At 42.4% G+C, this 27,293-nt stretch overlaps 3 protein-coding genes across 29 annotated transcripts in view; 2 read left to right on the top strand and 1 right to left on the bottom strand.

The window, feature by feature from the left end:
* Nucleotides 1–243: 243 nt before the first annotated feature.
* On the bottom strand, nt 244–6,299 carry LOC120455194 (tyrosine-protein kinase hopscotch). Its single transcript, XM_039641136.2, has 10 exons — nt 5,236–6,299; nt 4,847–5,007; nt 3,992–4,198; nt 3,465–3,784; nt 2,934–3,396; nt 2,460–2,809; nt 1,940–2,376; nt 1,664–1,842; nt 1,436–1,600; nt 244–1,264 (listed from the first exon to the last, which is right to left on the bottom strand). The coding sequence occupies exons 1-10, from the start codon at nt 6,295–6,297 to the stop codon at nt 1,075–1,077; spliced, it is 3,534 nt and encodes a 1,177-aa protein (XP_039497070.1). The 5' UTR covers nt 6,298–6,299; the 3' UTR covers nt 244–1,074.
* A 991-nt stretch (nt 6,300–7,290) lies between these two features.
* LOC120455196 (mitochondrial import inner membrane translocase subunit Tim8) lies at nt 7,291–8,012 on the top strand. Its single transcript, XM_039641139.2, has 2 exons — nt 7,291–7,486; nt 7,554–8,012. The coding sequence occupies exons 1-2, from the start codon at nt 7,397–7,399 to the stop codon at nt 7,728–7,730; spliced, it is 267 nt and encodes an 88-aa protein (XP_039497073.1). The 5' UTR covers nt 7,291–7,396; the 3' UTR covers nt 7,731–8,012.
* Nucleotides 8,013–8,614: 602 nt separating this feature from the next.
* The window catches only part of LOC120456239 (disks large 1 tumor suppressor protein), a 40,281-nt gene continuing 21,602 nt past the window's right edge, over nt 8,615–27,293 (top strand). For 8 of the 27 annotated variants that reach the window (XM_039642923.2, XM_039642942.2, XM_039642939.2 and 5 more), the window contains exons 1-5: nt 14,771–15,724; nt 15,896–16,027; nt 21,291–21,415; nt 22,276–22,452; nt 27,101–27,262. In XM_039642923.2, the coding sequence (XP_039498857.1) occupies nt 14,812–15,724; nt 15,896–16,027; nt 21,291–21,415; nt 22,276–22,452; nt 27,101–27,262 (1,509 nt within the window). In that variant the 5' untranslated portion in view covers nt 14,771–14,811. Of the gene's footprint in view, nt 8,765–11,873; nt 11,918–12,664; nt 13,355–14,749; nt 15,725–15,895; nt 16,028–21,290; nt 21,416–22,275; nt 22,453–26,462; nt 26,849–27,100; nt 27,263–27,293 lie in introns of those variants that run through there. The other 19 variants (XM_039642958.2, XM_039642957.2, XM_039642953.2 and 16 more) reach the window with 16 other exon arrangements.

The following is a 27,293-nucleotide window of genomic DNA, read 5'->3' as shown; positions in this document are numbered from 1 at the left end:
TATCTACTTGTTGTCTTTTGCTCCTGATGAACTGGAAATAGTTTAGGCACCATGATGAACAAAAGATGTTCTCTATCCCTTTCGTTTCTGTAGCAAACCATTATATATGTATATTTAGCGCATATGATGTTCTAGATAGGAATTCCCATACGGAAATGATAGAATAGATGCTTCAATCCAAGTACTACGACTAATCCCAATACTAAACACCCTTAATGAAATGTTAAACGCAGTTAATAAACGTTCGCATTTAAACACGTAAGAAAATTGATTTATTTCGGAAATATCCATTCTCGTTAACAGCAATAATAAGTTATTGTGCCTGCGGGTGTGTGGTTGTGCATATACCGGCTTGTATAGTGGCTTGTATAGCACGTAAATATATAATTCGTTTCTGTTTCGAAGTATTGTAGGTTTAAATGGCATTTGATCAACATTAATTGACATACCTTAGGACTATATGTGCACATGTTTTGTTGTAGATTTAACTTAATCAAACCGCCGAACAGATCGCATCCTTTCGATCGTCCGTCCAGTGTAAATTACCGTGTGTTGCCGTTCTCGTTTAAACCCTTAACTACATAGTTTATTATTTACACGTTATATTTAGTTTAGTGTTAATGCGTGGGCATTACAAAAAAAAGGTTTGAAGCTCAAGCTTAACAATATTTAACAAAGTGGGCTAAAATGTATAACACAAAGTAGGTTGAGAATTTCTTTATACACATACATATAGAAGTATATATATATAAAGTCGGGACGTCCGCTTAGTCAAGAGGGGGGCGTAAGCACAACAATAAAACTAAGTTCTGGCGAGAATCCAAAAAGGCTTGCGAAGGCGTGAGTGTTCTGGATTTGGTATAAGGGGGGCTGGGCATTTGTGATTTGTGATTCTTCCGAAAGCGCTTTAAGCCAAGGATTGCGTCAAGTGGTTTAGGGACTGCTGAGGGGGCTTGGGTGCATGCTTGTGTGTTGTTTTAAAAACGTACAGTTTAAATGCTAACAGCTTAAAAGAACTTATGCCTAAGTATGTGTATATCATTCCGTTGTTGCTTGCACAACTCTCGTCTCGAGTCACTCGGCATCCGCCGGCTGATTCGGCGGCAACTGGTAGCCATCGGTCGGGTGCGACACCTTGGTGGCTATTTCCTTTGTGATGATGTCCACGATGGTGGCGAAATTGGGACGCGAACGAGGCGTGGCGTGCCAGCACAGCTGCATCAGGTCGTAAATGAAGTCTGGACAATTGGCTGGTCGATTTAAGCTGTAAGCAAACGAGGGATTTCTTGTTACTCCGGAATGCTTAAGAACTCTTGGGAAACTAATCTAGCTTCCCACAGCTGTCTAATTTGGTTTATGGCTACACGCTGTGAAAAGGTTATCGCAGGTCTGAACTTGGTGATAACCTGCAAACGCCAGTCTCAAGATAACTCACCGTTCGCCGCTTTGGAGGCGGTTGAGGAAGTTCTCCTGCGACGTCTGAATCGGCACCAGGTTGGGCTCCTCGCCGCGGGAGAACATTTCGAACAGTGTCACGCCATAGCTCCAAACGTCCGAATACGATGAGAATCTGCAGGTGGAGATGGCCTCCGGGGAGTACCTGTTTATAAAAGCGAGGTTATTTAGTTGCGGATAGTGCTTATATCAACCTATTAATACTTACCATTTAATGGGAATATCACGCTTGCTTTTCGCGAAATAATATCCATCGGAATTGGCGAACTGCGCCAGGCCGAAGTCTGAGATTTTGACGCAGTCGCCATCGCCGTTGTGATCCACCAAAATGTTGCGGGCGGCCAAGTCCCTGTGGATCAGTCCCATGTCGGACAAGTATTTCATGCCCTGCGGCGAGCAGAGATAATAGAGATAGTTAGTATTGCTAATTATTGTGACTTGTTCAGTTCCAATGCTTAAGCCACAAATGTGCGCATCCACTTACATTGGCAATGTCTAAGGCGAAGCCGACGAGGCGAGGATTATTGAGATTGGGTGCCGTGAAGCGCAGGTAGATGTCGAAGGAACCGGATTGCAAGTACTCCATGATGATGCAGTGTGACTTTTCTGCCCAATACTTAAACTTGACTATGTTGGGGTGACTTAGCGTTCGCATGATGCCGATCTCGCGATGAAAGTCGGTGGACACCTGCATGGTGTTCAGCATCTTGATGGCCACCTGCTCCCGCGGCTGATCCTTGTCGTTAAACTCCAGATGACCCTTGTACACAGTGCCATAGTGACCCCGCCCAATCATGTTCTCCATGTTGTAGATCACACGGCACTCGCTGGTCAGCGTTATTACCATCAACATATTCGAACGCGGGAAGGGCAGGAGCGGTAAGTCGCTTATATCAAACACTTCCTCGTCCCCAGTTCCATCTGGAAAAGAACAAAGAAAATCGTTGCCACAATTGAAATGTATGCCAATCTCTGGAGGATTTCGCCCGTTGAACTCAACTTACTGGTTGCGATCTCGGGTGGCGGCATATAAGTGGGCAGTATTTCCGACTTGATCGTGTTGAGGCGGGAGAAAATGTCGTGGTGACTGAACCGCTTGGTCTCATCATCGGACCACCCATCCATGATTGTCTCAAAGATCGGCGCAGGACACAGGTCCTGGTCGAGCATCTTGAGGATGTTGCCATCGAGATTTTTCTGCCTGATTAGCTGCTCCTGGCGCAGGCTACTCAGATCTTCCTTGCAGCGCGAGAAGATCTCGTATATGGTGGTAGCAAAGGCCCACAGCTGTGCAAACTGATCCGTTTTGGCCGCCTGCAAATTGCGATAATACTTAACAGGTATCCATGGCGAGCTGTAAGTGGAAAGAATACCATATATCGATCTTGATTAGCACATGCGAAGTGATGATGTTGTTCACGTAAATACTCTTACACAGTACGACGAACTAGATAAAGCGAAATTGGGGGGCTACTCACTCGGATTCTTGGAAGGGACGGGGATAGCCGGGATCGCTGATTTTTGCGTCCAGCACGTACGAATTTGGATCGTATTTGGTCACGTACAGATTACTGCAACGTATGTAGTTGTGGATGATCTTATTGTCCTCCAAATAATGCATGCCGCGCACCAATCCGTGCATCAGGTCCAGCAGACAATGCAGTGTGACATTGGGCGTCGAATGCAGGAACTTGTTAAGCGGGCCGTAGCGCGAATACTCCATGACCATCGTGTAGGGATCGGCAAGCGTAAGGCCGTACAGCTTGAGGAACTGCGGCGATTGGATGAGGCTCCAGGTTTGCGCCAGACGAAAGAACTCCATGAAATTGCCGTCGCTCTTCAGCATCTTCATTGTCACGGAGACATCCTTCACGGGACTCTGTTGGATCCAATCGCCGCGCATCGTAAACATCATGCCATCGTCGCTAAGCGAAATCGAATCTGCCAAAAGGGCGAGCGATAAATAAAATCAGTCACGAAAAGTCAAGAAAATGGTTTGTATGCCCCACCTGGATACCACTGTAGATCCGTTTTGGGATTGAAGATCTGCGGGTTGCGGCGCTGCAGCTCCGCCTCGCTGAGTTGCAGGTCAGTCTTTTTGGCCTTGAGGTTCTTTGGCAGCAGCAGGAGCAGCAGCGGCGGCTTGTCGTACTTGGAGGCGGGTATGCGATACCGATCCGGACTGTCCGCGTGGATGATGTGCGCCACTTCGTGCAGCGAGTTCAGCACATGCTCGCCGTTGTTGTAGCTTAGCTTCCACTGCGAGTCCTTGCGCACGATCCTAAATGTCTCCGTCTTGCAACGCTCCTGATCGGTTTTCTTGGCCATGCTGAAAGAGGAAATATACCGATTATACTCTTGCCATTTGCACCTGGCATTGGATTGGAATCATCATAGAGACACAGGCAATCAATGAGCGGAAAAATTGACATTAGATCATATGGCAGACAGCGTTTATGTAGCATCGCATACCGAGCAGTTTGTAAGCCAGATAAGAGGCGAGAAAGTATCTGATAGTGTGGGCGCGTGTACTCACATTTTGGTGTTGATATCAATGTAGTATATGTTGTATTCCCGGTCGCACTCGCGCACAATGTAGCTGCCGCACTTGTCCCCGTTCTCGTGCAGCTTCATCAGCGAGTAGGCACCGCCGATCGGGCCATGGCAGTGGAGGGAGCTCAGCTCCTCCAGGGAGGGCGTGCGGTACGAGTGGCACAGGTCCTGCATCCATTTGCTGGACAATCTGCAGGTGGAAATGGTTATAAAATACGAGTTAGTGGCGCTTTGACATGGCATTATTACTATTGTTTTTCATTTGGCAAGTGATTCATGGGTCAGAATTAGTTACAGTTGCTACTTCAATTGTTTCATTGCGTATGGCTCATAAAAATGGGCAGGCAAATAATCAACTTTATTGAGAATCGCAGGCTTTTCGAATTACATTACGATATTAATAGCAATGTAACACGCATAATTTAAGCTCGATTAGCGCGTAGTTAATTAATCAATTTTACATTTTTGAATTACGAAAGATTACACGCATTACAATACATTGAATCATTTCATAAAACTAAACATTGAGTTTAGCTTGGAACTCAAATTTGTTGATTATTTTAGCCTGATAACAAAAACTTTCTGGTTTTTGCATTGCAAACGTAACATGATTTGTACTTAACAAATTAAACAAACCGAAATTGTTTAACTGTCGACTTAAATAAAAAGCATATGTCTTGTTTATAAAGGAATCAACTGTGTAATAGCTTTTAAATGGAAACATGTAGTGTTTGCTTGTATTCTTATGTTATGAAATGAATTCATGGAATCATGGAATAAGATTAATGACTGAAATGCAATAGGAAACCAACTGCTTTGGATCTGGAGGCGAACTCACCTGATGTAGATGCCCAGGTAGGAGATGAAGGACTTCATCTCCTTCTCCGTCTGGAACTGCATCTCGTAGCCCTTGGGCAGACCCACGATTTCCAGCCGCACCGAGGTGTCGTTGATTTTGGAGATCATAAAAATTCCCTCCACAGCTCCAACGAGGATCCACTGCAGACGAAAGTAAGATTATCAATGGGCTGCTGGTATAACCACATATGTCTGAACAATTCAACAATGAATACCCAAGAAATACCCACAGTTTGCCACCGATAAGGAATTTTACTACATCGGATCAATGAACATGTTTTTGAAATAATATTTGGGGTTTTTCTAAACTAAATATTACCAGCCAAATAGCTCATATGCATAATCGTAATCGTATATGGTCACAATTACCTTGAGTGTGGCCTCGGAGGTCACCCTGGCCACCTTGAGTCCCGGCTCCAGGGAGTCGTGTGGAAAGACTCGCACATAGACATCGATTACCCCGCTGGCGGATCGTCGTTTCGACTTCTTGCCACTGCCGCCGAGTGCAACGGAATTGGCGTTGGTGGTGAGCGTGGACAGGGTGTTGGTGGAACCGGAGCTGGCCAGCGTCGATGTGGAGTGGGCCAGACTGGTGCCGATGGGTGCGCTGCCGCGGGCCACCTCCTCGTTGGGCAGATACTGAACGGTGCAGGTAAACTGTTCGGTCATATAGGTGGGCGCCAGGTGGGAGACCTGGTGCACATAGTGCCACTTCAGGCGCTCCAAACTCGGCGAATTCGCCTTCAGATTGCGGAACACCTCGCGTATCTTGGAGCCCACAAAGAAGCTGTGGGCGCGCCACAAGCTCGGTGGCAAATACAGTTTGTAAAGCTTCTCGATGGAGCGCATCGCATGCTGATCCTCCGTCTGTTCCTGATCGTCGATCAGCATGTCCATCACCGCCAGTCCCGTTGACTTGTCCTTGTGCTCCGGATATCGAATCTCCGGGATTTGCTCAGTTCGCATATCATAGCGCATCTGGCGGTAGAGGAACTTGTGACTCCGTCCGTCGATCAGCTCCAGCTGGCTGTCCAATTCGGGCACCCGGAACCGCATACGAAAGCAGTAGACAAGCTGGCAGTTGAGTCGTTCGCCGGGCAGGCACCACGTCAGATCCAAACGCACCAGCGGCGACGGACGTCGCGATGTCGAGTGCTCCCTTATCCCGTAGAGCAGCTGGGCAATTGGGGCAATGCCCAGCTGGCGGCACATTGTATTACAGATCTCCTCGCACAGCATGTTGGGATGGAAGCGCTCAAACTCGCTGGTAGTGAAGTTGAACACACGGATTGTGCCATCGTTGGTGTGGATGCTCTGTGAGGAGGTGCCGCTGCGCATGGAGGAGTTCGTCAGGCTGGCGCTGTCCGCCAGCGAGGTGCGTCCGCTGCTGCTGTCGTCCATTTTATCCTCTCCCCCGTTGGCCAGGGCCATGAGAGGATCGTCGGCGAGTGGTGCCTCTGGGCTGGGCGCTTTGTGCTCCTCCTGCAAGCCCAGTTTTCGGTTGGAGCAGTTTCCACTTGCGGCCCTACTGCAGCTAGATCATGGGAACTTTTCTAGGAATTTTCCGCGCTCCGTCCTATCCTTGCTGCCCACTGACAACCGTGACTTTTTTGAGTTGCACTCAGGTATTGCTACTTTTGGGTGTACTTCGAGTGCTCCTGGAATCCGCGATTCTCTTACCCTTTCGAAGTGTTCCGCCGCAGTTGCAAGGATGCCCCGAACTCCAGCGGGAGTTCCATGGATGCCGCTGGCGGGGAATCACCCAAACTGCTTCTTCTCCTTAGCCGGCGCCGATCGCCTATCCAGCAATCGTGTTCGATGTGCCAACTCCCAAGAACAGCGAAGCAATGGAAATCGAAAATCACAGTGCACAGGTCCGAAATTAGACACCCGAAACGCCAGCAAGAACCAACAATTTGGGCGGGTTGGGGGGCAGGGCCACTGGACTAGCGGTGTGCCACCGCCGACGATGTGGTCGCACTTTGTTTACAGTCGCCTTCGATTTGAAAGTGGATGTGCAGCCGAAACGAAGATGCAATTGCGAAGCTACAATACAAGCCACGAATAAGTGAAATTTATCGGACAATTTGCACCTCCCGATATCGATTGCCTCACGGCCGAGCCACTTAGTAGCCCTGTCATCGATTGTCCAATCGAACCCTGTTTGTTCTATCGAACCCTGTGAACCAATGGTTGGCAACGCGATGTCCTAGTTCTTTTTCGACTGTTCGCACTAAAAATATTAAAAACCTTTCTTTATAATTAACTTCGTTAAAAATTCGCTTTTAACAAATGTAACAACGCTTCATACCTTTATAGGCACACATTCGCTTTTTGATTATATCAGCAGTGCAAACAGTGCATTATTTCTAGAATTTCTAGTATCGATAGGATTTTCTATCGAATACACATCGTTTTCTGTTACTCCACTATTCACAGCTGTCACTGCCGTTTATATAACCTCAAACCTTAAAATATATGAAATTCCGGACCCCGGTTAATTTGTAGATTGTTCACTGAAAATCACACGATGTCCGAATTTGAGAACCTTTCCGGCAACGACAAGGAGCTGCAGGAGTTCCTCATGATCGAGAAACAGAAGGCACAGGTCAACGCGCAGGTGAGTCCCATACAAATTCCAATTGCTAACGATCGGTGCGTAATCACAACAATATGATCCCCGCCAGATACACGAGTTCAACGAGATCTGCTGGGAGAAGTGCATCGGGAAGCCGAGCACCAAGCTGGACCACGCCACCGAGACGTGCCTGAGCAACTGCGTCGACCGCTTCATCGACACCTCGCTGCTTATCACCCAGCGATTTGCTCAGATGCTTCAAAAACGCGGCGGCGGCGACCTGTAGAGGTGTCCGGGATCTGGGCATCCGAATCCGGGGGGCTTCCGCCACTACTGTCCTACTGTTAAAGCTATTTTTAAACAAAAAATTATCATGTAAGCTCTTTTTTTTCCGCGCTGCGTTTCGCCGCTGCCATCTGAAGTATGTGACCCATAATCAGCACCCCGCCCGAAATCCGTAATTCGAGTTCCGAAACAACCTTTAATCCTGTACGACAACTCAATCGTTTGGACGGCCTGACGCTAGCGTACCGAAAATAAATACATCTTTCGTTTTGTATGTTTAAAATGCATTGTGTTGTAATCATTTGTTTGGATATTCTGAGCCTCTGCTCTTATAATGATGAAATATTGTAAAAGCTTGCTAAATGTAATGTAGAAATTTCCCAACAGTTAATTAACTTATTGTTAGCTTTCCTGAAGTTATCCCTATTAATTCTAATTGGATAACATTATTAATTAAACTAAGTTGTTGGTTTATTGTTAAAACCACATTGGATTTTATTTTAATTACTTTAAATATTAAATTAATTACCATCTAAAAGACAGCAAGGGCTTAAAATGAAATACTTGAGCAGTTTGTTTGCTATTTTTTAATTATTAGCTGTTTGTTTAACTTTAAATAAGTAATGTTATTCTGTATCGATAGTTACAGAGCTGCCACTTAAAAATACCTATCGATAAGTCTGCAGCGGTAACTGCTATTTACGCTTCTGTTACCGCACAAATTTAGTTACCATTTCCGGAACATAATATATTTTAATTGTAATCAACGTTGGAGCTAAATCCTGAAGTTCAAACTACAATATTTGCATGCTCTTCTTCCCGCGCTTGTTTCGAACTTTTGCCCACGACTTTTGATTGGGCTGAATACGCTGCCCGCCTCTGGTCACACTGTTCCCAACTAGAACTAGTGTTCCCGTGAGCAGAGCAGAAATCCGTAATATATATTCTCCAACGTGCTGCCGCTTCTTATTTATATTAAACATAATATGCCCGAAGGCTGTGCCAAACGCATGTCCTTTTTGCCAGTGAGTGTGTGTACGTGTGCGTGTGTGGCATGAAATATAGTCGGTGTCGGTGAAGTGCAAAGGGAAAACCGAAAAACGTAAAAAGGATCAAGTGAAGAAACATGAAAATTTACCTTGATTTGCCTGCAGGACTGAAAAAGGGACATTAAACTTTTTAACCGTGCACCTTTTAGTTTTTTTTTTGCCTCCTATCTGTGTGTTGGTTGTCCTCTTGCTTGCATTTGTATGTGTGTGTTAGTGTGTGCAAGGGATGTTGTTGTAAATACAGATGATGGTATAAAGAAAGTACAGGAAAAGTCAAATAATTGCCGAAAAGGCACGTGTGTGTGTGCGCGTAACGGTACAGCAGCCAGCTGATTTTTTTTTTCCGTGTGAAAACACTACAGTTGCAATAAGTGTGTATGCGTGTGTGTGTGTGTGGAGCATACATAATTCACAGCATCCATTTTTTTATTCGTATTGCGGGGGGAAAATTTTCAATAACTGGGATTTGTTCAATGTGTGGTACTGGTATTAATAAGTTTACGATGCTCTCTCGCTCTTTCTCGCTCTCTCTCTTTCTTCCTTCCACTTGCTCTCCCTCGCCATTGCTATGTCTCTCTTCCGCCTTTGTGCATACATTATGTGTGTATTATTTTATTGTAGTATCTGAGTTTTTCGTTATTTTGTTGTTCTTCGTTTTGGCTAGTCTATAAATAACACGCACACCACAACGGTCGAATAATTATGCTGCGACTGAATAATTAATGACCACCTTTATCTGCGACCCAGTTTTCTGCCCGCTCCCCCCGTTCGATTTTCTCAGATTTTCCTCCAGTTTTTGACATGCTTGCCACTCCGGTCCACCGAAAACAACTACAATTACAACCACGGGCGACATGTCAAGGTCAAAAATCCGCCAGGCGAACGTCAATCCGTAACGGTTAATATCTCGCTGCAAGTGTGTGTCTCAAATGCGTGTGTGTGTGCGTGCATGGAATTGAGTGTTTATTGCATATGCTCTCCTTTTTGCTGCATACTTTTCTGGGTTCGCGCCTGCAGCAGGTGAATGCGTGGGTGTGTGTGTGTCCGTTGCAATGCTTATGCGTGCTACAGTGAACGCACAGCACAAAGGAAACTCATTTACCGTGTACCTAAATATCTATAATAATAGTTAAGAAATGTAGGCAAGCTAAAGTATATAGGATTTATACATTATTTTGATTTTAGTTCGATAACTCTTTGACTTAGCCCAATTGTATAACATAATATACTTGATTGTGTATCGCATATTAAAAATATTACACATTTGTCGCATTCCGCCTGACCGGCTTTCACTGTACCACGCACACTAAAAAGGACTCTCGGACCACAAAAATAGGCAATACAATTGTACACCCACGTATGCATATCAATTATACGACATGTGTGCGTCTGAAACAAAAAAAAAATATAGGAATACGTACTTCAAGCGGCCGAAAGACATTAAAAATAGGAAACAAATGACGCACATAAATTAAACGTATAGGAATTCAACTAACTCACTAAATCAAACAGCGCGTAGGTACACCGCAAGAAAAGGGGCTTCAGTTCAAAAATAATCTTCACATAATGGGTTTTTTGCAATGAAACAATTCGGAAATCATTGCTACAGAATTATTTTATTCAGTTGGTTATATTATATGCATATATCCACTTTATTATCCACTCAAAGTATCCATTTCATTTCGGTTCTCTCGTATTTGTGTGCAGGCAAAAGTACAACCGTGGAAAACTGCGGGCAGGATAATAATAATAATAACCATAATAACCGGTACGTAATTCCTAAAGGTGATTGAACCGGCAGTCATCGTAGACCTCACAGTGGTTGTTGTTGCTGCCGTTGCTATTGTTGGTTATTATTGTTATTATTCTGCTCGTTGTTGTTGCTGACTTTCTCGATGCGCGTTTCCTAGTTTCCAGTCGTTAGCTCAGCTTTTCCGCCTCCCCCGTTGCCACTTCCTGCCCCGCCCTCAAGCATTTCGTCTAGTTGTTGACCCGTCTAGTTGTTCAATTGTTTTTTAAGTAATTCGCGTCACTGACGTCCACAACATTAATCAAAGTGCCCTTTCCCGATGGCTTTCCCTGCAATAGAGAGAGACCCAGAAACCCGAGGATCCCGACTTGTCTGTCAAAATAATGAACTCCCGGCAATTAGGATTGTCGACTTGGACATTTCCCTGATATTTATGGCAATTTATTTAGTAATTTTCAACGTTCAGTCATTGGACTTTGTCCTGATATTTGTAGCAATTTATTAAGTAATTTTCAACAGTCAGTTGAAAGTCAGTTGTTGTCGATAGAAATGGCATAGTTGTATATATTTGAACTGATTTAAAATATACCCCTGATATCTTTTTAAATATTAATCTGTACCTTTGACTTGTTTTCAATTAAACAAAGTATGCAATACATCAAGGTTCTATATAATTTCAAAGTTTATTTTATCGCTCAACGCACACATAAATTTGATTATGATTTCCAATGTGGGGACTGCCCTAACTGAATCTGAATTGTGTGCTTGGCTTATTTGTTTTATCTATAAACAAATTGGCCAGAGTTTGATGAAATCGCTTATAGCAGTAGGCCAGTATAGCTTGGTATCGCACATTTGTTTTGTTTATAAATAATGCAAATATTTAGTGTTCATATATATAAGCAAATAGTCTGTGCAAAACACCAAATGCGATATATTAAATTGTAATTATTAATTCATATTCATATTCATATACAATTGTTTCATAGCTGAACAGTTACGCATACTAATGCTCATTTCCCAATTGTTAGATATTGACCAAAAACTGCAAAAGAGGCTGCAGTTGTTCTATTGAAAGGAGTAAGAGAGGCATTCCAAGCAGTCAGAAAGATAGATATACATATCGCCCAACTGCTAGTGCTATGTGGCATGGTATCCGGTGGATATGTGTTGGCACTAATTGTTGGTCCGTCGAGCGGTGCTCGAGAATCGCTCGGGATTCTCGGTCGGAACGAGGAAGGTGGCCAGCGGAGAGAGAGAGAGAGAGAGGGGCGAGGGGGAGAGGCGGGCGATTGAGGGCCAAAAGCAGAGCACCGTTATTGCCTCAGTTGGACGTGTGTCTGTGTGCGGTGCGGGTGTGCGGACTTTCGGGCTTTCGACCTGGCCAATGTAACAAGTTATCAAGCCAGAGGCATTGAACAACTCTGAACTTTGACCATTCAACTCTATATTCACTGTATTCAGTGTTCTCTTCTCTTCACGTTATTTTTTGTTAATGTTTTTCTTGTTTTTTGTGAGTGAAACTAGATCAGCTGCACGGCAGAAATAAAAAACATTTTGCTGAAATAGCAAAAAAGCAGCCAGCCACTCACACAGACTGGCGAAAATATGTGAATAAAATCAGCTCGACAATGGCGATCGCGAAACAAACGGCCAGACGAGAATTTCGACATCGCCGCGACGCTATTTAATTTTTCTTATTTCCCAAATATGAGTGTCTGAAAAAAAACCAGCAACAGTGATCACTCGATAACGGAAATCTGGGTTTTATAATAATTTGTAATTTTTCATAATAAAATGATGTTTAGAAATTGCATACATTTTAAAAATTACGAATATATTTCTGAACATATTTGATTCTTGTTATAATTCCATTAAAAATGTTCCCAACTCTTAAAAATAGTTCCCAACTTTTTAAAATTTGATCAAAATAAGTATAAATACGAAATGCCTACCAGCGAGTTACCACTGTATTACCACATTTTGGTGCAATCGGAAGCGCATTCAACTGCGCCCGTGTGTGTCTGCAATTTTCGTAATTTTTTTATGATTATACAACAAAATGGGCTCTGACGAACAAAATCCAAAGGAGCATTGTTTCTCAAACCTTCTTCTCTTGTTTTCTTCGACTTTCAGATGGTGAATGCAATATAGAATCAAATCAAGTGACCGAAAAGTAAGAAATAAACGATCTGAGTTTTTTTTGTGTTGGTGTTGTGTTGTGACGAAGAAAATACGACATTTCGATGATAGTCGCATTGCAATATAAAGTGCAATATAAATGCTATAGAACCGAAAGTGAACAAGGAGCCATTGAAATGTGAAATTCGCATAGAAATCGAGAGAAAACGCACACGTCAATGTAACCACAAAGCTGCCCCAAGAAAACGAGAAATACAAATACAAATACAAATACAAAAAAAAAACTAACAAACTGAAAGCGCAAAATTAATATAAATAGAAAAATCTCCAAAGTTCGTTCGAAAGCCAAAGAATAACAATATTTGTACATAAAACACATCAAAATAGTAGTACTAACTACATACGGATAGTATATGTATATATCAAATATATATATGTGCCCGCAGAACTAAAAAAAAAAAAGGAGGAGGACATAAGGAAAAGCCAAAGCGATTTCCCCGCACATTTTCACTCGAAAGCGACTCCAGTAAATTCTCAAAATTGCGACCCACGCTTTCCCCAGTTCGGCGGCGTTGAACCACACTCAAAGCTGCTGCACCACCGCCATTTCCGCTGCCATTTCCACCAGCACCACCATAAATAGTAGCAGAAACACCGCTCACAGAATGCCAGTGAAAAAGCAAGGTAAGCGAAAAATTGCACTTTTATTCGCCCCGCATTTTCCCTCCTCACCTTCCCCCGTTTTTTGTTCCATATATCTGCCTTTGGCATTACGTGGAAATCCATTCAATTGACTGCCTTATGAATGGTGGACGGTATAACAATAGCATAGTAAAAGTTCAAAAAATAGAAAAAAAAGATAGTCTTAATGCACATTCTAAAATCACACATTTACGTAATTATATGCATAATAAATTGGGAAAAATGGCCCAAATAATACTCAAATAAAGTTAGGCCAAAGTAAAGGAGCATTGATTTGTTGGGAAAGTTTTAAACAGCATATATAGTAGATGGCTGCACAGGAAAGTTGGCATTCGTTTTTCAATTGTAATTTTAGTAGATCATTTAACTTTCTCCGGGTGCGCAAAGTTGTTGCAAAACTGCAAAGCTGTTTCTAATTACTCATGATGGCACTTTTGGCCATACAAACAATGTGTCCAACTGCTGTGGAAGCACAAAAAAAAAAAAAGGAAAACAGTTGAATTAATGCAGACAAAGAATTTTATTTGATTATGTCACATACAAATCATATTTGGCCAACTGAAATGGCCAACAAAAAGATGAAATGAAATGGGGGAAAGCCGCATGAGGAGCTCCTCATGCAAGAGACGGAAAATGGGAAAACCAAATGGCATGGGCAAATGGCCGGGGAAAAGCGGACTGCCAGCAGCCTCTCAAATGGTCAGTGAAGGTCAACGTCGGCGTTTGACGCGTGCTGGGGACATCAAACTGCGGACACAGATACAATGTTCGCTTAAGTATGTATAGTTTAGGGGGTGTGTGTGTGTGTGTGTATGCTGTGTGTGTTTGGGACAATAATGCGACTTGATTATAATAATAAATTATGTGTTTAATTTTTTGGCAAACCCGGCACGACTGACAACCAGCGACAGGATGCTATTTGACCCCTGACCTCTCCGAAAGGGGACATCAAACTATGCGCAACACAACTTTCCACAGCTTGCATATTTATTTTCACTATAGTTTTGTTGAAAATTCGTCAGCTGTGCTTGGAAAATGTTAGAAAATTCATGTGGCTTGAAAGCAAAGGAATTTGGCACCTTAATAGTTACAAATTGAATGAGTTATTTACATAAATTCTTTAATATTCGAAATTAAGCAATTAGCATTTGGAATTTGGTTTGTATTTCAAATAAAAGCAACATTCTTAGACAATTTATATAACTAAATGCCATTTTTAGGCATCCAACTGACACAGTAGAGGGAAATATTTGCAGAAACATGAAAGGGGGAATAACTGGGGCCCGACAAGAAGGAGAAAAATGTTTAAAAAGCGTCAATCTTTATTGATTTTTTTCGGCGGTAGCAGCCACCGAACTATGGCATTATAGGGCTCAAAAGTCGGGCCAGTTGAGTGCGGCACTTGGGCAAGAAGAGAGGTCTCTTGGCTGGTCCTTACAATGGACTCTGATACGGACTCGGAGCGGGAGAAGAGCAGCGATCCCAACGAGGGTCTGCTCAGTAGCGATGACAAGACGTTTCACGATGATGATGAGGAGGCGGCGGAGGACTCCTCACCGGCGGACGATGAGGAGGAGCCCGAGGAGGAGTGCCTGCTCCCTCAGAAGAAGGCGCAGATTCGTTCGGATGAGCAGCCACCTTTGGTGGTCTTGGTTCAGCCATCGGCGGAAGCCATAGAAGTGCGCGAAGAAATCGATGATACCAGTACCCGACTGGCAGTAGCCACTAAAGATAGCGATATGGCAAGGGAATCGCAACCGGAAGGCGAACACCAAATGGAGACCGTTACAGTTAACGAATCCGATCCCGAACCCCTGAAGTGTCCAACATCCCTGCGCGATAGTGTCCGCGAGTCCGTTGAATGCTTCTATTCCGCCCAGGATCTCCTGGAGTACGGACACATGCTATCCTCCACATCGATGGTGCGAACGCCGGATGTGGAATCTGGGTATTTCGAGAAGTCCGAGAGCGATGGCTCGCGCGATGAGTGGGAGGGTCCGTCGTCCTCTTCCTCGGGCGCCGCCCGTTGTCGCCTCTTGTCCGGCATTTCAGGACTCTCCGTCTCATCATCGAGTCGACACAGTGCCGAGGGCTTGCGCATGGAACTGAGCAGATTTCGCACCATGATCGAGACGCTCGAGCGGGAAAGTCTAGAGAAATCGCAGTCCGAGCTGCAGTTGAAGGCCAAAACGAAGCCGAAACCAAAGCCCAAGCAGAGATCCCATATTCACGATACGGCAGATGGAAGTGGTTCGGATCCGGGTTCGGAGAGGGGCTTCTGGTCAACGGTCTTCGGACAGGCGGGTCTGGAGATCAGCCAGGATGAGGAGGAGCGCATTGCGGACATACAAAGTAGGCCCATCTCAAACTTCATAAGTGATATAGAAACTGTGACTTAGATCAGCGGGGAATTGGAGAAAATGCCTTGGGGCTTTTGGTTGAATTCATTTTAAGGCAATAAAACGGAAACGAGGCTATGAATTTTATATTTATATTAATAAAAATTTTTTCTGTATTTTGCAGAAGCTCATCGCGCTCTCGAGCTGCTCGAGGACTACCACGCGAGGCTTTCTGAGCCGCAGGATCGGGCGCTGCGTATTGCAATCGAACGCGTTATACGCATATTTAAATCTCGCTTGTTTCAAGCGCTGTTAGGTGAGTAATCGTTATAATGTATCGATAAAATCGATGAAAATGTCATATAACTTAGATACGCATAGCTCGTAAGTTTACCTCTAGAAATATCTAAATAATTAAGCGCTGGATGGGTGCATTCATGTGATATGCTTTGTGCAATTTCATATAGGCCACTGTGCTAGATAAGTTTGCCCAAGTTCGATAAGAGAAAGAGCCTTAACCAAGCTCATCATCATCGTCTATTGATTCGGAAACTTTAAACTGACAACAAAGTTGCAAAACTTTGTGCCAAGATTGTTAGAAAGTAGTTGATGAGCCGGAAAGATCCTTGAAAAGTAGTTCTTATCTGTGCAGTTGTCTATCGTCTATCGATTTTGTTGTCTGTGCTCTGCCCCTTCTCGCTGCAAATTATTTTCACTTGACAAGCAGTGCACACAAACAGCAAGCAACAAAGGGAATTGCAGCGACAGCGACAGCAAAACGATAATATTGCATAGGATTTGGGTCAAACAGCCCGAGCAGCGCAGCAATGGAAACAGCAGGCGTCCAATAGTAATGCGGCTAATTCAGCTTTTTTTTTTTGTTTTTGAACGACTCTGGTTACCCAAAAGGGTCGATACTAGGCCTGATTAGTTCTCCAGTTGCATCAAGGAGTGCATTTTGGTAGAAACCATGGATTTTCATTAGCAACTTGTTGGTTTTCCCCATATTCTACCCAAATTCGGAGGCTTAAGAAGTCTAAGATATAGCAATAACTATAACTATCACGTTAATTAGATGCTTACTTTTTTAGAAAGGTACTTTTTTCTGCTATTGTTTTCGAATCAGTAAATATTTGGGCACTTTTTTGAAGCTGTTTCTATATTGACATTTAGCTGCCCAAGATTTGACAACATGTTTTTCCCACTTGACAGTTTTGTCTGGATTAGCTCTTAGCTACTTTTGGATTTTTGGCACCACTGTTTGCTGTACATTTTTTTGTTCTCGCCCATCTTCTTTTTAGTAACGTATTCGCCGCTCATCTCTCCCTGTCCATATGTCCGTCTCCATCCATTTCGAGACGGGCGGTTGGTCTGCAGTTGTCTGTTTTGTGGGGCTTGCCTGTTGTATAATTTGCAAAAGTTCTGCTCTACAGCCGCGCTCCATCTCTTTCTAGTCCCCTATGGCCCTCTCGCTCCCCTCTCGCTCTTGTTCTCATCCCCTTTCTATTGGACCCCTGGGTGCAAATTGTGTTGCCCGCTGTCAGTGGCAGTTGCATAATCCTTTTCGTTTCGTTTCGCTTGAGTCCTCTCCGTCCTCTCCGTCCTTCATCACTTGCTACTCTTCCTATTCTTTTGGTTCTTCTTGTCCCTATTCCTCTTCTTCGGCGTATCCCGCTGGTGCTGCCTCTTCTCCCGTTACCGTTACCGTTACAGTTTCAGTGGCTGTGCTTGGCGTGTCAGAAATGTTAAACGGCTAACAAGCACACACAAACTCAAATGCAAACAAGCCAAACACGTGACACGTTAGAAAACAGGAGCTTTTGTATGGCCAAACACGAGGGTGGACCCTAATTCAAACACTACCATGGTCACACTTGCGCAAAACAAGATCGGTCATGTCGCTCTGCTCCTTCGCAAAGAAATTTAAACAAATGCAAAGAAAAGCTCAAACGATGGCAGAAAAAGTAGATTCTAATGATATATATGCATTTTATGAAATATAGTTCACAGCCTTGAAAGCAAGCAGCAGTTAAGGTCCACCCTAGGGTATTTGAGGTGTGTGTGTGTATGTGTGTGCGTGCGAAATAATTAACAAGGTATTAGCCGCATCCCAACACACGAAACGTTTGAGTGACGGTGTAGGTGTGTTTTGGGTATGATATTAAACTTGAGGCTAGGTTCCAGGCCCCTTCTGTCTCTTTCCCACTTTCGTTGAACATATTTGCATTGAATCTGTTATGCCGTTAGGACACTGAAAACATTTTTACTTGCGTTTTAAAGCATTACTCTAAGCTCAAAAGTATTGTGCCAAAAATTGCTTGCTATATCATACACCGGATAACACTGCGTATGAGTAATATCGTTGAACAAACTACGTTTTAACCATCTGAGTTTGGTTTTTCCAGAGTTTTGACTCTCAGTGCAGCACAGGCAGCACAATTGGCACTCAAGTTGAAGCGTAGGATAGAGATAAGGATGCGTCAAGGGTTGTGGGGGGTGCAAAAGGTCATGAAGAGCCATGTGCGGGCGAAATCCCAATTTAATTGGCCTAGAATTCGAATCATCTGCCGCACACTTACACTTACATGCACGTGTGTATATGTATACGAGTAGTACAAGTGCGGTTAAAATAATAGTGCTAACTCACGTGTAATAAACTCTAGGAAGTTTAAGATATTCATTTGGAAATCTGTCTGCACTCACTAAAAGTCTGTTACTTATTGGCTATTTTAAACTTTAAATCTTAATGGTTACTAAAGTCGCAGCTATTTATTTCACTACAATTGTGGATTTTGTATATGTACATACATATGTATGCAAATATAATGTGGATACTTTTCAGGGGTCCTATCGATTGCCTGGAATTCTCCACAGCGAGATAAAGAGAGAGATGGCGTAACCTGAAGTTTAGCATCTCTTTTTCATCGACATGGGCATTCAGCTTAGGCCAGCTAAAAAATGTGGCCGCAATAAAAATAAGACAAACACAAAAATACCGAGGAAAACCATGCAGAACAAAAATTGAAGGCACAATTATGGGGGGAAGAATAACAATGCTTAAAAGGGCATTTTCAGGAAGCATTCCTTAGCATTCGATAACTCATTTTAGGTTCAAGTGGCCGAATCGATTGCATAACATGTACAGTGGTCTCCCGATTAAATGGGAAAATGGTGTCAAACTATTCGAAGGCAGGCTATTATATTTTGAAGACTTAAATATTATAAACAACTTTATTTTCGTATGTACATATATGCTAATCAATTTGATTAATGAAAGTTTCGCAAGCACTATGCTGGCTTCTCTACCATTAGTATGGTGCTATATTTTATATATATCATTTTTAATTGCCTTGCGTTCTTCCCGAGGGAAACCTTTAGTTTCCCAGTGAGCTGTACTTTATGTAACGGGTGTTTTTTTTAGAGGTATAGAACTTTAAGTTGGCATTACTGTTCAAGATGGCGACCGATTTAACAGCTGTCAAGTGATTTATTCTCAGTTTGGTTTGGCAATTCGTCATGCGTGCTTACAAAATCCAACTCGTGCAAGAATTGAAACCAAACGATCATCAAGCAAGGCGTAGATTCGTCGAATGGGCCCAAAACGAGATTGCTGTTGTTCCCGATTTTTCATAAGCCTCCAAGATCTTGTGATTTAACACCGCTAGACTACTTTTTGTGGGGCTATGTAAAGTCATTGGTCTATGCGGATAAGCCACAAACGCTAAACCATTTGGAAGACAACATTCGCCGTGTTATTGCCGATATACGGCCAAATGTTGGAAAAAGTCATTGCAAATTGGACGTCCAGATTGGACTACATCCGAGCCAGCCGTGGCGGTCATATGCCAGAAATCATATTTAAAATGTAATGCCACAAGATTATCATGTCAATAAAATTCATGTCAATCGAATAATCCATCGTTGTTTTATTGCAATTTAAAGTTCTATACCTCTAAAAAAAACACCCTATACATACATTTCAATGACTGCGCGTACTTTTCCTTGCATTATTGGTGGCATAGCAATGCCCCATGGAATTCCAAGCTTCATTCCCTCTTCCTCTTTATCGTCCTCTCTCTCCATTCGGCCAGCTGTCTCGCTCACTCTTTCGGTGCTGTCCTGTTTGGGGGCGCAGGAAATTAAATGGGCGCCATGGATTTCGTTTCAATTTTGTTTTTTCTTTTCCCCTGAAAAGTCGGAATTTAGTTTCCCCCATTTGGGCCACTTGACTGCTGTTGAAGCGAAACATATTGGCAGCGGCATATGGGTATATTGTGTGTCCGTATAAGCACTGCCACGCCCCCTACCCGTTGCAAACGCGCCCCCTTCCGCTGTCAGTGGCGGCGTCAGTTTGCATTGAAATGTGTGCATTCGAGATGCATTCTGACAGTTTCTGATTTCCGCTTCCCGGGCAAAAGCTGCTCAATGCCTCTATGACACTGCACTCAGCCAACAATTAAGCCTCTCTCACACCGACGGAGTGAACATTAAAACTGAAATATATTTATGCATTGATAAATTAATATCATATATATACATATATATATCATCAAAGATGATGGTGATATACATATAACTTCTGCATTAAATCCAACTATTTTTCTGGACAGTTGGCCATTGCTTTTTTTCCAGTGTATTTTCTTTACACGTTAACTGCAATATGCCAACAGAGTTTTCGATACGTTTGTTTATTCGTTCGACTGCACATCAGTTTCTTGTTGTCGTTATTCAATGTGCTCAACTTTATTAACTGCGGTGGCCGTTTTTTATTATTCCCTATTTGTTTTCACAATCCAAGAATCCGTTCTGGTGTGAAGAAGTTAATTACTGGACTCTCGCTCGGTCTTGAGCTGGTTTTTCCTTTTCGCTGAGTAGGCAAACAGGAGCAGTTCGATTTAAAGGCCCTCAGATCGGAAATACTCACACAAGCGACGTCTGAAAAAATAAACTGCGCACTGAAGGGAGTTTCTTCTTGGAAAGTCGTCGTTTTCGAGGTAAGCAAATTTGTATTTCGATAATTTGGTCAACATTTCTAACTTGTTTTTTATTTCAGAATACGAGGAAGTACGACACAGTCTTGGAGGAAAAGGACTAACATTGCAGGATGTGGGAAAATACTTTATCATTATAGCCGGAATAATGTTTTAAATACATTGATAAACAGAGGATAGATCTTAAATCAAAAGATAGTTAGCGAACACAAAGAAACTTATATATATTTATAATAAGACAATAAACGACGAAGAGCTTTTAGTTGATTCTAAAAATGTATTTCTTTCTCATTTTGAGAAATCCAGCTAGTGTTAATGAAAAGTTTATTCAATAAGAGTTGATTATAACAAGAATGTCCAACAGAAAACTTTTTTGTAGTGACATCTGTCTCACAGATATTATATATTATATGTAAATACAAATATACATATATATAAATGTATTTAAAAGTATTCATATATATAATATTATATACATATGTATATACTTAAAAAAGTGAACAGTTTTTGAGCCGAAAACGATCATAAACTAGTTTTAAGAAATAATATTGCAATACACATATTAATGGTGGTTATCTTCCATTTCAGATATACAAGAATTCTATGAATTGACCTTATTGGATGACTCGAAGAGCATACAACAAAAGACAGCCGAGACCTTGCAGATTGCAACCAAATGGGAGAAGGACGGACAGGCAGTCAAAATAGCCGATGTAAGTAGGATCGAATGAATTAGGATCCAGGACTTGTTATAGCAATTATATACTGTTTATAAATCCTTTTGTTTGGGCTGAAATTTAGTGCTGGGGAGATGTGAATGAATATGTAACCCAACTAGAGAACTTATCTCCACCTGTTTACATCGATCTTAGATTTTCATTTCAACATCATTACATTCTTACTTAAGCTTCTAACTAGTTCATTGTTATGATCGCATCATCCATTCATATATGCTGCTCCAGTTTCACGTTTTGTTTTGAGTTTATATGTATACCTTCTCCATAGTCTTATAGTAATCTCTATTCTGAAATGTTCTTGAATTTAGATAGTTTTGACTTTCATTAAAATATATTCTTTCCCTTTTGCGTGTGCATTTGAGTTTCAATTCCCTATGAGTGCACTTTCTTTGATATATATTTCTGTAGTACGCGGATTTTGGCCTGCTCCTCTTCTAGTTTGAAATATCCTTTATTAATCTGTTCAATCTTTTTTCTTAGATTTTGCCTTTCTTACGAGTTTTAGATACTCTGGTTCCTATGTGCCCCCAAGTATGGAACGATATATTTTACCTTGTCTTTCCTTTTTTTTGTTTCATTTATTTGAGATTGAGATTCTTATGAATCCCGTGATTATTTCTAGATCCAAGCTCCAGTTCCAAGAGCATATTCTTTGCCTTTCCGTCGTTGTTCGCATCTCACTCGATCTGCTCTACTCTATACTGTTCTCTGTTCTCTGTTCTTCTCTTCTTCCACTCCACGCCTACAACAATACTACAACTTATACTACTACTACTACTCTACTACTATACTACAACTTCTACTACTACTACTTACTATAACCGAAAATCGCACAGTTTATCAAATCTTCAAACCTAAATCGCAATTGCGCCTATGAGTTTAACAACGACGCCTCATCCAATCAAACCAACCAATCAGCACTCAATCAGAATCAGATCGCGAATAATGTGAGTGCCCAAGCGCAGGCCGAGGCCCTCAGCAGAACATTTAAGAGTGAATTGGAAGAGATCTTGGTAAGAAACGCACTGCATACATCCCATTACGATCCATTACGATAATCATATGCTTAATATCCATCTGCCATCGTCACTCTGGGAACTCTGGGATAAGTTATTTAACAATACAGATGGGATGACAACTTCAAAAGCAAACATATAATTATACATTTTTTTAATAGCAATTATCAAGTATAGTTTATTGATCATACACCCGTTTATTGTACTAAAAATCTCAGCAATGCTAATATCCGTGCCATTAAAGTGGAGCCCCACTTAGCCCCATGCATGCGGTTAATGCAAAAAGGAATCGAGAGCACAGCCATTAGGTGGCCCCGTAGCTAATTGAAATCTCTTGAACATGTCCCAGGATCCAACATCCAAGCACGTGGTGAGTGGATGGAAATGGGCGGGAGTGGTGCTCAATCCTCGAGAGCGAGGCGGTTGAATGTCCTTGCGCCCAGATGTCCCCATCAAATTGCTGCCGCTTAAGTGGCTGTGACAACCGGTGGGGCACTTGGAAATTAAATGGATATGTACATAAGCTGGGACACACTTACCCTTTCAATGGGCACGCTGCAAGCGTTAAGCAACATACATATATAGGGTATCAGTTAACCTGGCATTAGAAACAAAGTTCCACTTTTCAACTGGAGTTTTTTCTACTAAAAGATAATAACTTGTATATAAGTGTACTTAGAATACTCCAAAATTAGGCATCTTTATAGGGTAATCCCAAGTCGTATCCCGTTCGTTTATGTTTGGGCTATCGTTGTCGCTATACGATACCTACACATTAAAACGAAAAGAGGAAAGAAAAATTAGGAGCAGACACAAAGGCTCAGATTTCCAACCTTTCGCTTTCGCTTTCGCCTGCCGTCCCGCTCGCACCGCCTGTTGCCGTTCCACTTGCACCCACGGCCCGGTCGGCAATTTACTTTGTTTGTTGTCCTTTCGCGCCCGCATTGTTGTTGCTTTTTGTTGTTTGTCGCCTGGGACATGCGTACTAAAAATCGGAGGGAATCGTCAAGTCGTCGAGTCGTGAAATTCAGAAATCGTGAAATCGGAACGGCGAAAAAGCGAAACGGCGCTGGTACACGTCACAAATCGGCCAACGGTAAACGATAGGCGGTAGACGAACGGTAAACTGTTGAGGTCTACAGTGAGCCCTCGCAGTTGGCACACCATGTGCTTCATTTGCATATGTGCTATGATACTCGAAAATGTTTTTAAATGTTGTGTCTAATGAGAAATTGCATATTTGAAAACATTCTCTGACTTACCTTACTTTTTGTTTGCTTATATTATGTTTCCCTTAGCGAGGCCTTACTGCAGCCTTTCGAAAAATCTGTCTTGGGTTTGAAGGATGCTGCCGGCAAATGTTTGTTATCAGTGCTAACCAATGAATGATTGCCCAAGGTTCCCATTACTTATTTCTTTTGCCGCTCTCTCTGTTTTGTTGCCAACATTTTTTTGTATTGTTTTTTTTTTGTTTCACTTTTTTTTCGTTGTTTTTTTTATTTATTTTTTTTTGTTTGGCCGGGTCGAGGCAGCGACGCCGGCAGCGACGTCAGCGGAGGCGGTAACACACGAACACACTCGGTTTTTGGCGAACGGACATGGACCCGTGGGTCTGGTGTGGTGTGGTATTCCTCTAGGGGTGGTGCTGGGTGCTGGGCCATTCCGGGCGGTGGGCGGTGGGTTGGTGTTGTCGTTCGGGGGGCGACGGCGGGCGGCGTATCACAAAGGAAAAACGGCAGCGGCAAACGGAACGGCAAAGGCGGTAGTAACAGTCGTGCCGTTGACGCGTCGAGTCGCACAACAATTTTGCATAGCGGCGCGTGTCTGTCTGCTTCTCTAAGTGTGTGCCTGTGTGTTTGTGTGTGTAGGTGGTGGGTGTGCGTATGCGTGTGCGTGTGTGGGTGCGGGGAATACCCTTTAACCCTCCAGACGCTGTTTAACCCTCGTTGAACGTGGGCAGGCACAACACACAACAAAATATAAACGAACAACGAAACGAGCACCAACACTTGTGGTTCACAATTCGAATTGTTTTTGTTTGGCATTTTGCAAAGAAAACTCCAAATATAAATTACAAATTTGGCATGTGTTAAATTGCGCATAATAAGTCTATTTAATGCCCACATGGGATGTTAAAAAAGAAAAGTAAACATATACAATACGAAATATTCAAAAACTGTGCATTTTCAGCTCATAAATCGTTCAACATATCTTCGATACAGATATTAAAGTAGTTTATTTCCAGTTTTTTGTGTGCTCTATCGTGATCAAGTCAATATTTCTGTTTTTCCTTGGCGTTGTTATCAGTCGTTGGCCGGCTAATATTTTCCCCAGTTTTCTAGTGTTTCACTGCCACATGCGTGTCCATCACTCATCGACTTTGGCGCCAAAAAACAAACATTTTACATAATTGTAAGACAGAATGTACACATCGAGGGCAGAAAGAAAAAAGAGCGAACAAGGTACACAAAACCAGACCCAGTTTGAGGCATTGCTAGATGGCAGGTGAACAACGGGGCGGATGAGCGACATCAGGCATGCTTCCAAATATTACGTATACGCCCCACGTGCCCAACAGCAATCGCTCACCAATTAGAAGCACCACCAGGTGGCACAAATGAAAAGTGATTAAAACCGCACAGCAGTTAATTGAGCCATTACTTTAATTAATTACTGGAATTTGTAATAGTTCACAGCCATACGGTTGACACATTTTGGTTTAGCGCAAAGTTCCGTACAAAATGAATACGAATTTTTGATATGCTAGCAAGTATTTACTTATTAGACCAAGAATATACACATTTTCACTTGAACTCACCGAGCCCTTTCTGTTTCCTTGCTATTTTCCGATTTTTTTCGGTTTCTTTCACTGCCACTCGCTGAGTTTTTCATTCATGGCCGTCTGGCATTGGAAAACATCGTTAGAGCAACAAGAAAAACAACATAAATGAGACGAGCAATATATCAATCTATTTATTTTGGCAGCTCGCATCGCTTGGCGTTTCTTGCGTTTCTTTCATGCCGAAAGGCGCTTTGGATTTTGATTTTCTGCTGCTAGTTTCGAGAGCATTTTCGTACAGCTATTAGAATCTTTTGAATTTAGAACATCCGCACATGAGAACACATGTTTCTTCGCTCCGACTGTAAACAAAAAGTATTCGGCATTCGCTTTGTGGACCTTGGCGCACACACTCTATAAAAATCTGATGCCAAACGAACTTTCTGCTCCATAACAATGAAGATCCCACTGAAAACCTAACAGAATTTCTGAAAAATCTGCTAGAGTTGCTGTTTTATATCTCAACATTGAAAATATCAAAACTAATGCACAAATCATAAATAATAAATTTGAAATGTAAATATTGATTCTGACAATGTGATCACAAATCAATTTTCTCTCAATGAAAATGGAATAAACAAGGTTCGCAGAAAATAAATGATTTTGATTAATTACTCATGACAAGCTTGGAAAATATTTGGCATCACCTAACGAAATCAGTTAATTCCGGCTAATAAATTGTACATTTTTTTTAACAAAAAAAGATTGCATGTACATAAATGCTTTTGTCCCACTTTTGACTAGCAAATGTGGAAATCGCAATCAGATTTTTATCTGTTGTTGTTCTGTGTGTGTAACCGGTGAAAAACAAACAAAGACAACGAGGGTGCCGATTTCAATTCCATTCGTTCCAGCTTTTCCGCTTTTCCGGCTGCTTGCACCCAACTTGTTGCTATCGCAACTCTTCAGTGGGAAAGTAGGCATCCCATTATAATGTCAAAGCTGAGTACTTTACATGTTTTTACTGTGTTTTTTGTAAATTACAACACAACAATTATAATAGTTTATAAATAAAATATATATAATAAATATAAATATTAATTTACAATAAACCAAACAAGGCGAATTGTGAATCCATTTAGGTGTTACACATACCATCATTTTCAACTATTTGAAATTTCATTTTTAAGATAAAATGAAGCGCACAAAGTAAACCACTGAAAACCAAACGAATCCCACCGATTTGAATAAAACAAGAGCTTTATTTGATTTAAATCCAAAATTAAGACATATCGCTGGGGTAACTTGGGCACTACTACACTGTGAAAAATGATCGACTGGGTGTCGATAGTGCGACATTCGAGGCGCCGATTTTCAAATTATGTTGGCTCGCGGTCGCCGGTGCGAATGCGTCGACGTCGACGTCAATTGACGGCGCCGCCGCCCCAACAACAACAACAACAACAATACCACCAACAACCACAACAACATCAACAGGATCAACATCAATCCAGGGAACGGCAGAAAAAGGATAAGGAGAAGGAAAGGGAAAGCGAGAAGGACAATGAATCGGGGGGTGGTATCGGTTCGCGATATGCCTGCTGTTGTGCCAACGTAAGTGGGGGAAGGTAACGTAGAATCGTAGAATCCTATCGATAAAAAGCGATTTTCGATATATATATTGGTTGTGATAGCCATAGCCAATACGCATGAGAAAGGCTTAAATATAAGTTGGCGGGGTGGTTGGCAGACTTGTATTATAAGAAATGGCTAAAAGTGTTTGTTATGTTATAATAAAATCGATACACTGATCGATTATTTCGATATTAATACTGATCGCGGTGCCTTTCGGTTTTCTTTTCGCAGAATCAGCGCATGCGCATCGAATCGGATACGGAAAATGCCAAGGAGCCAACGGCCGAGCAGCAACAGCAACAGCAGCAGCAGCGCAGTTCCCGCTCCCCGCAGCAGCAGAATCCGCAGCAGCCGCAGCAGCAGGGATCCAAATCCAGGAGCGGGTCCCAGACTGTAAGTTCCTGCAATTTAATCATATGCGCCA

This window comes from Drosophila santomea, chromosome X, assembly GCF_016746245.2.
Source record: "Drosophila santomea strain STO CAGO 1482 chromosome X, Prin_Dsan_1.1, whole genome shotgun sequence".
NCBI classification, from domain to species: Eukaryota; Metazoa; Arthropoda; class Insecta; order Diptera; family Drosophilidae; genus Drosophila; species Drosophila santomea.
Note: the sequence above shows the minus strand (reverse complement) of the source record. Positions and strands in the feature narration are given on the sequence as shown.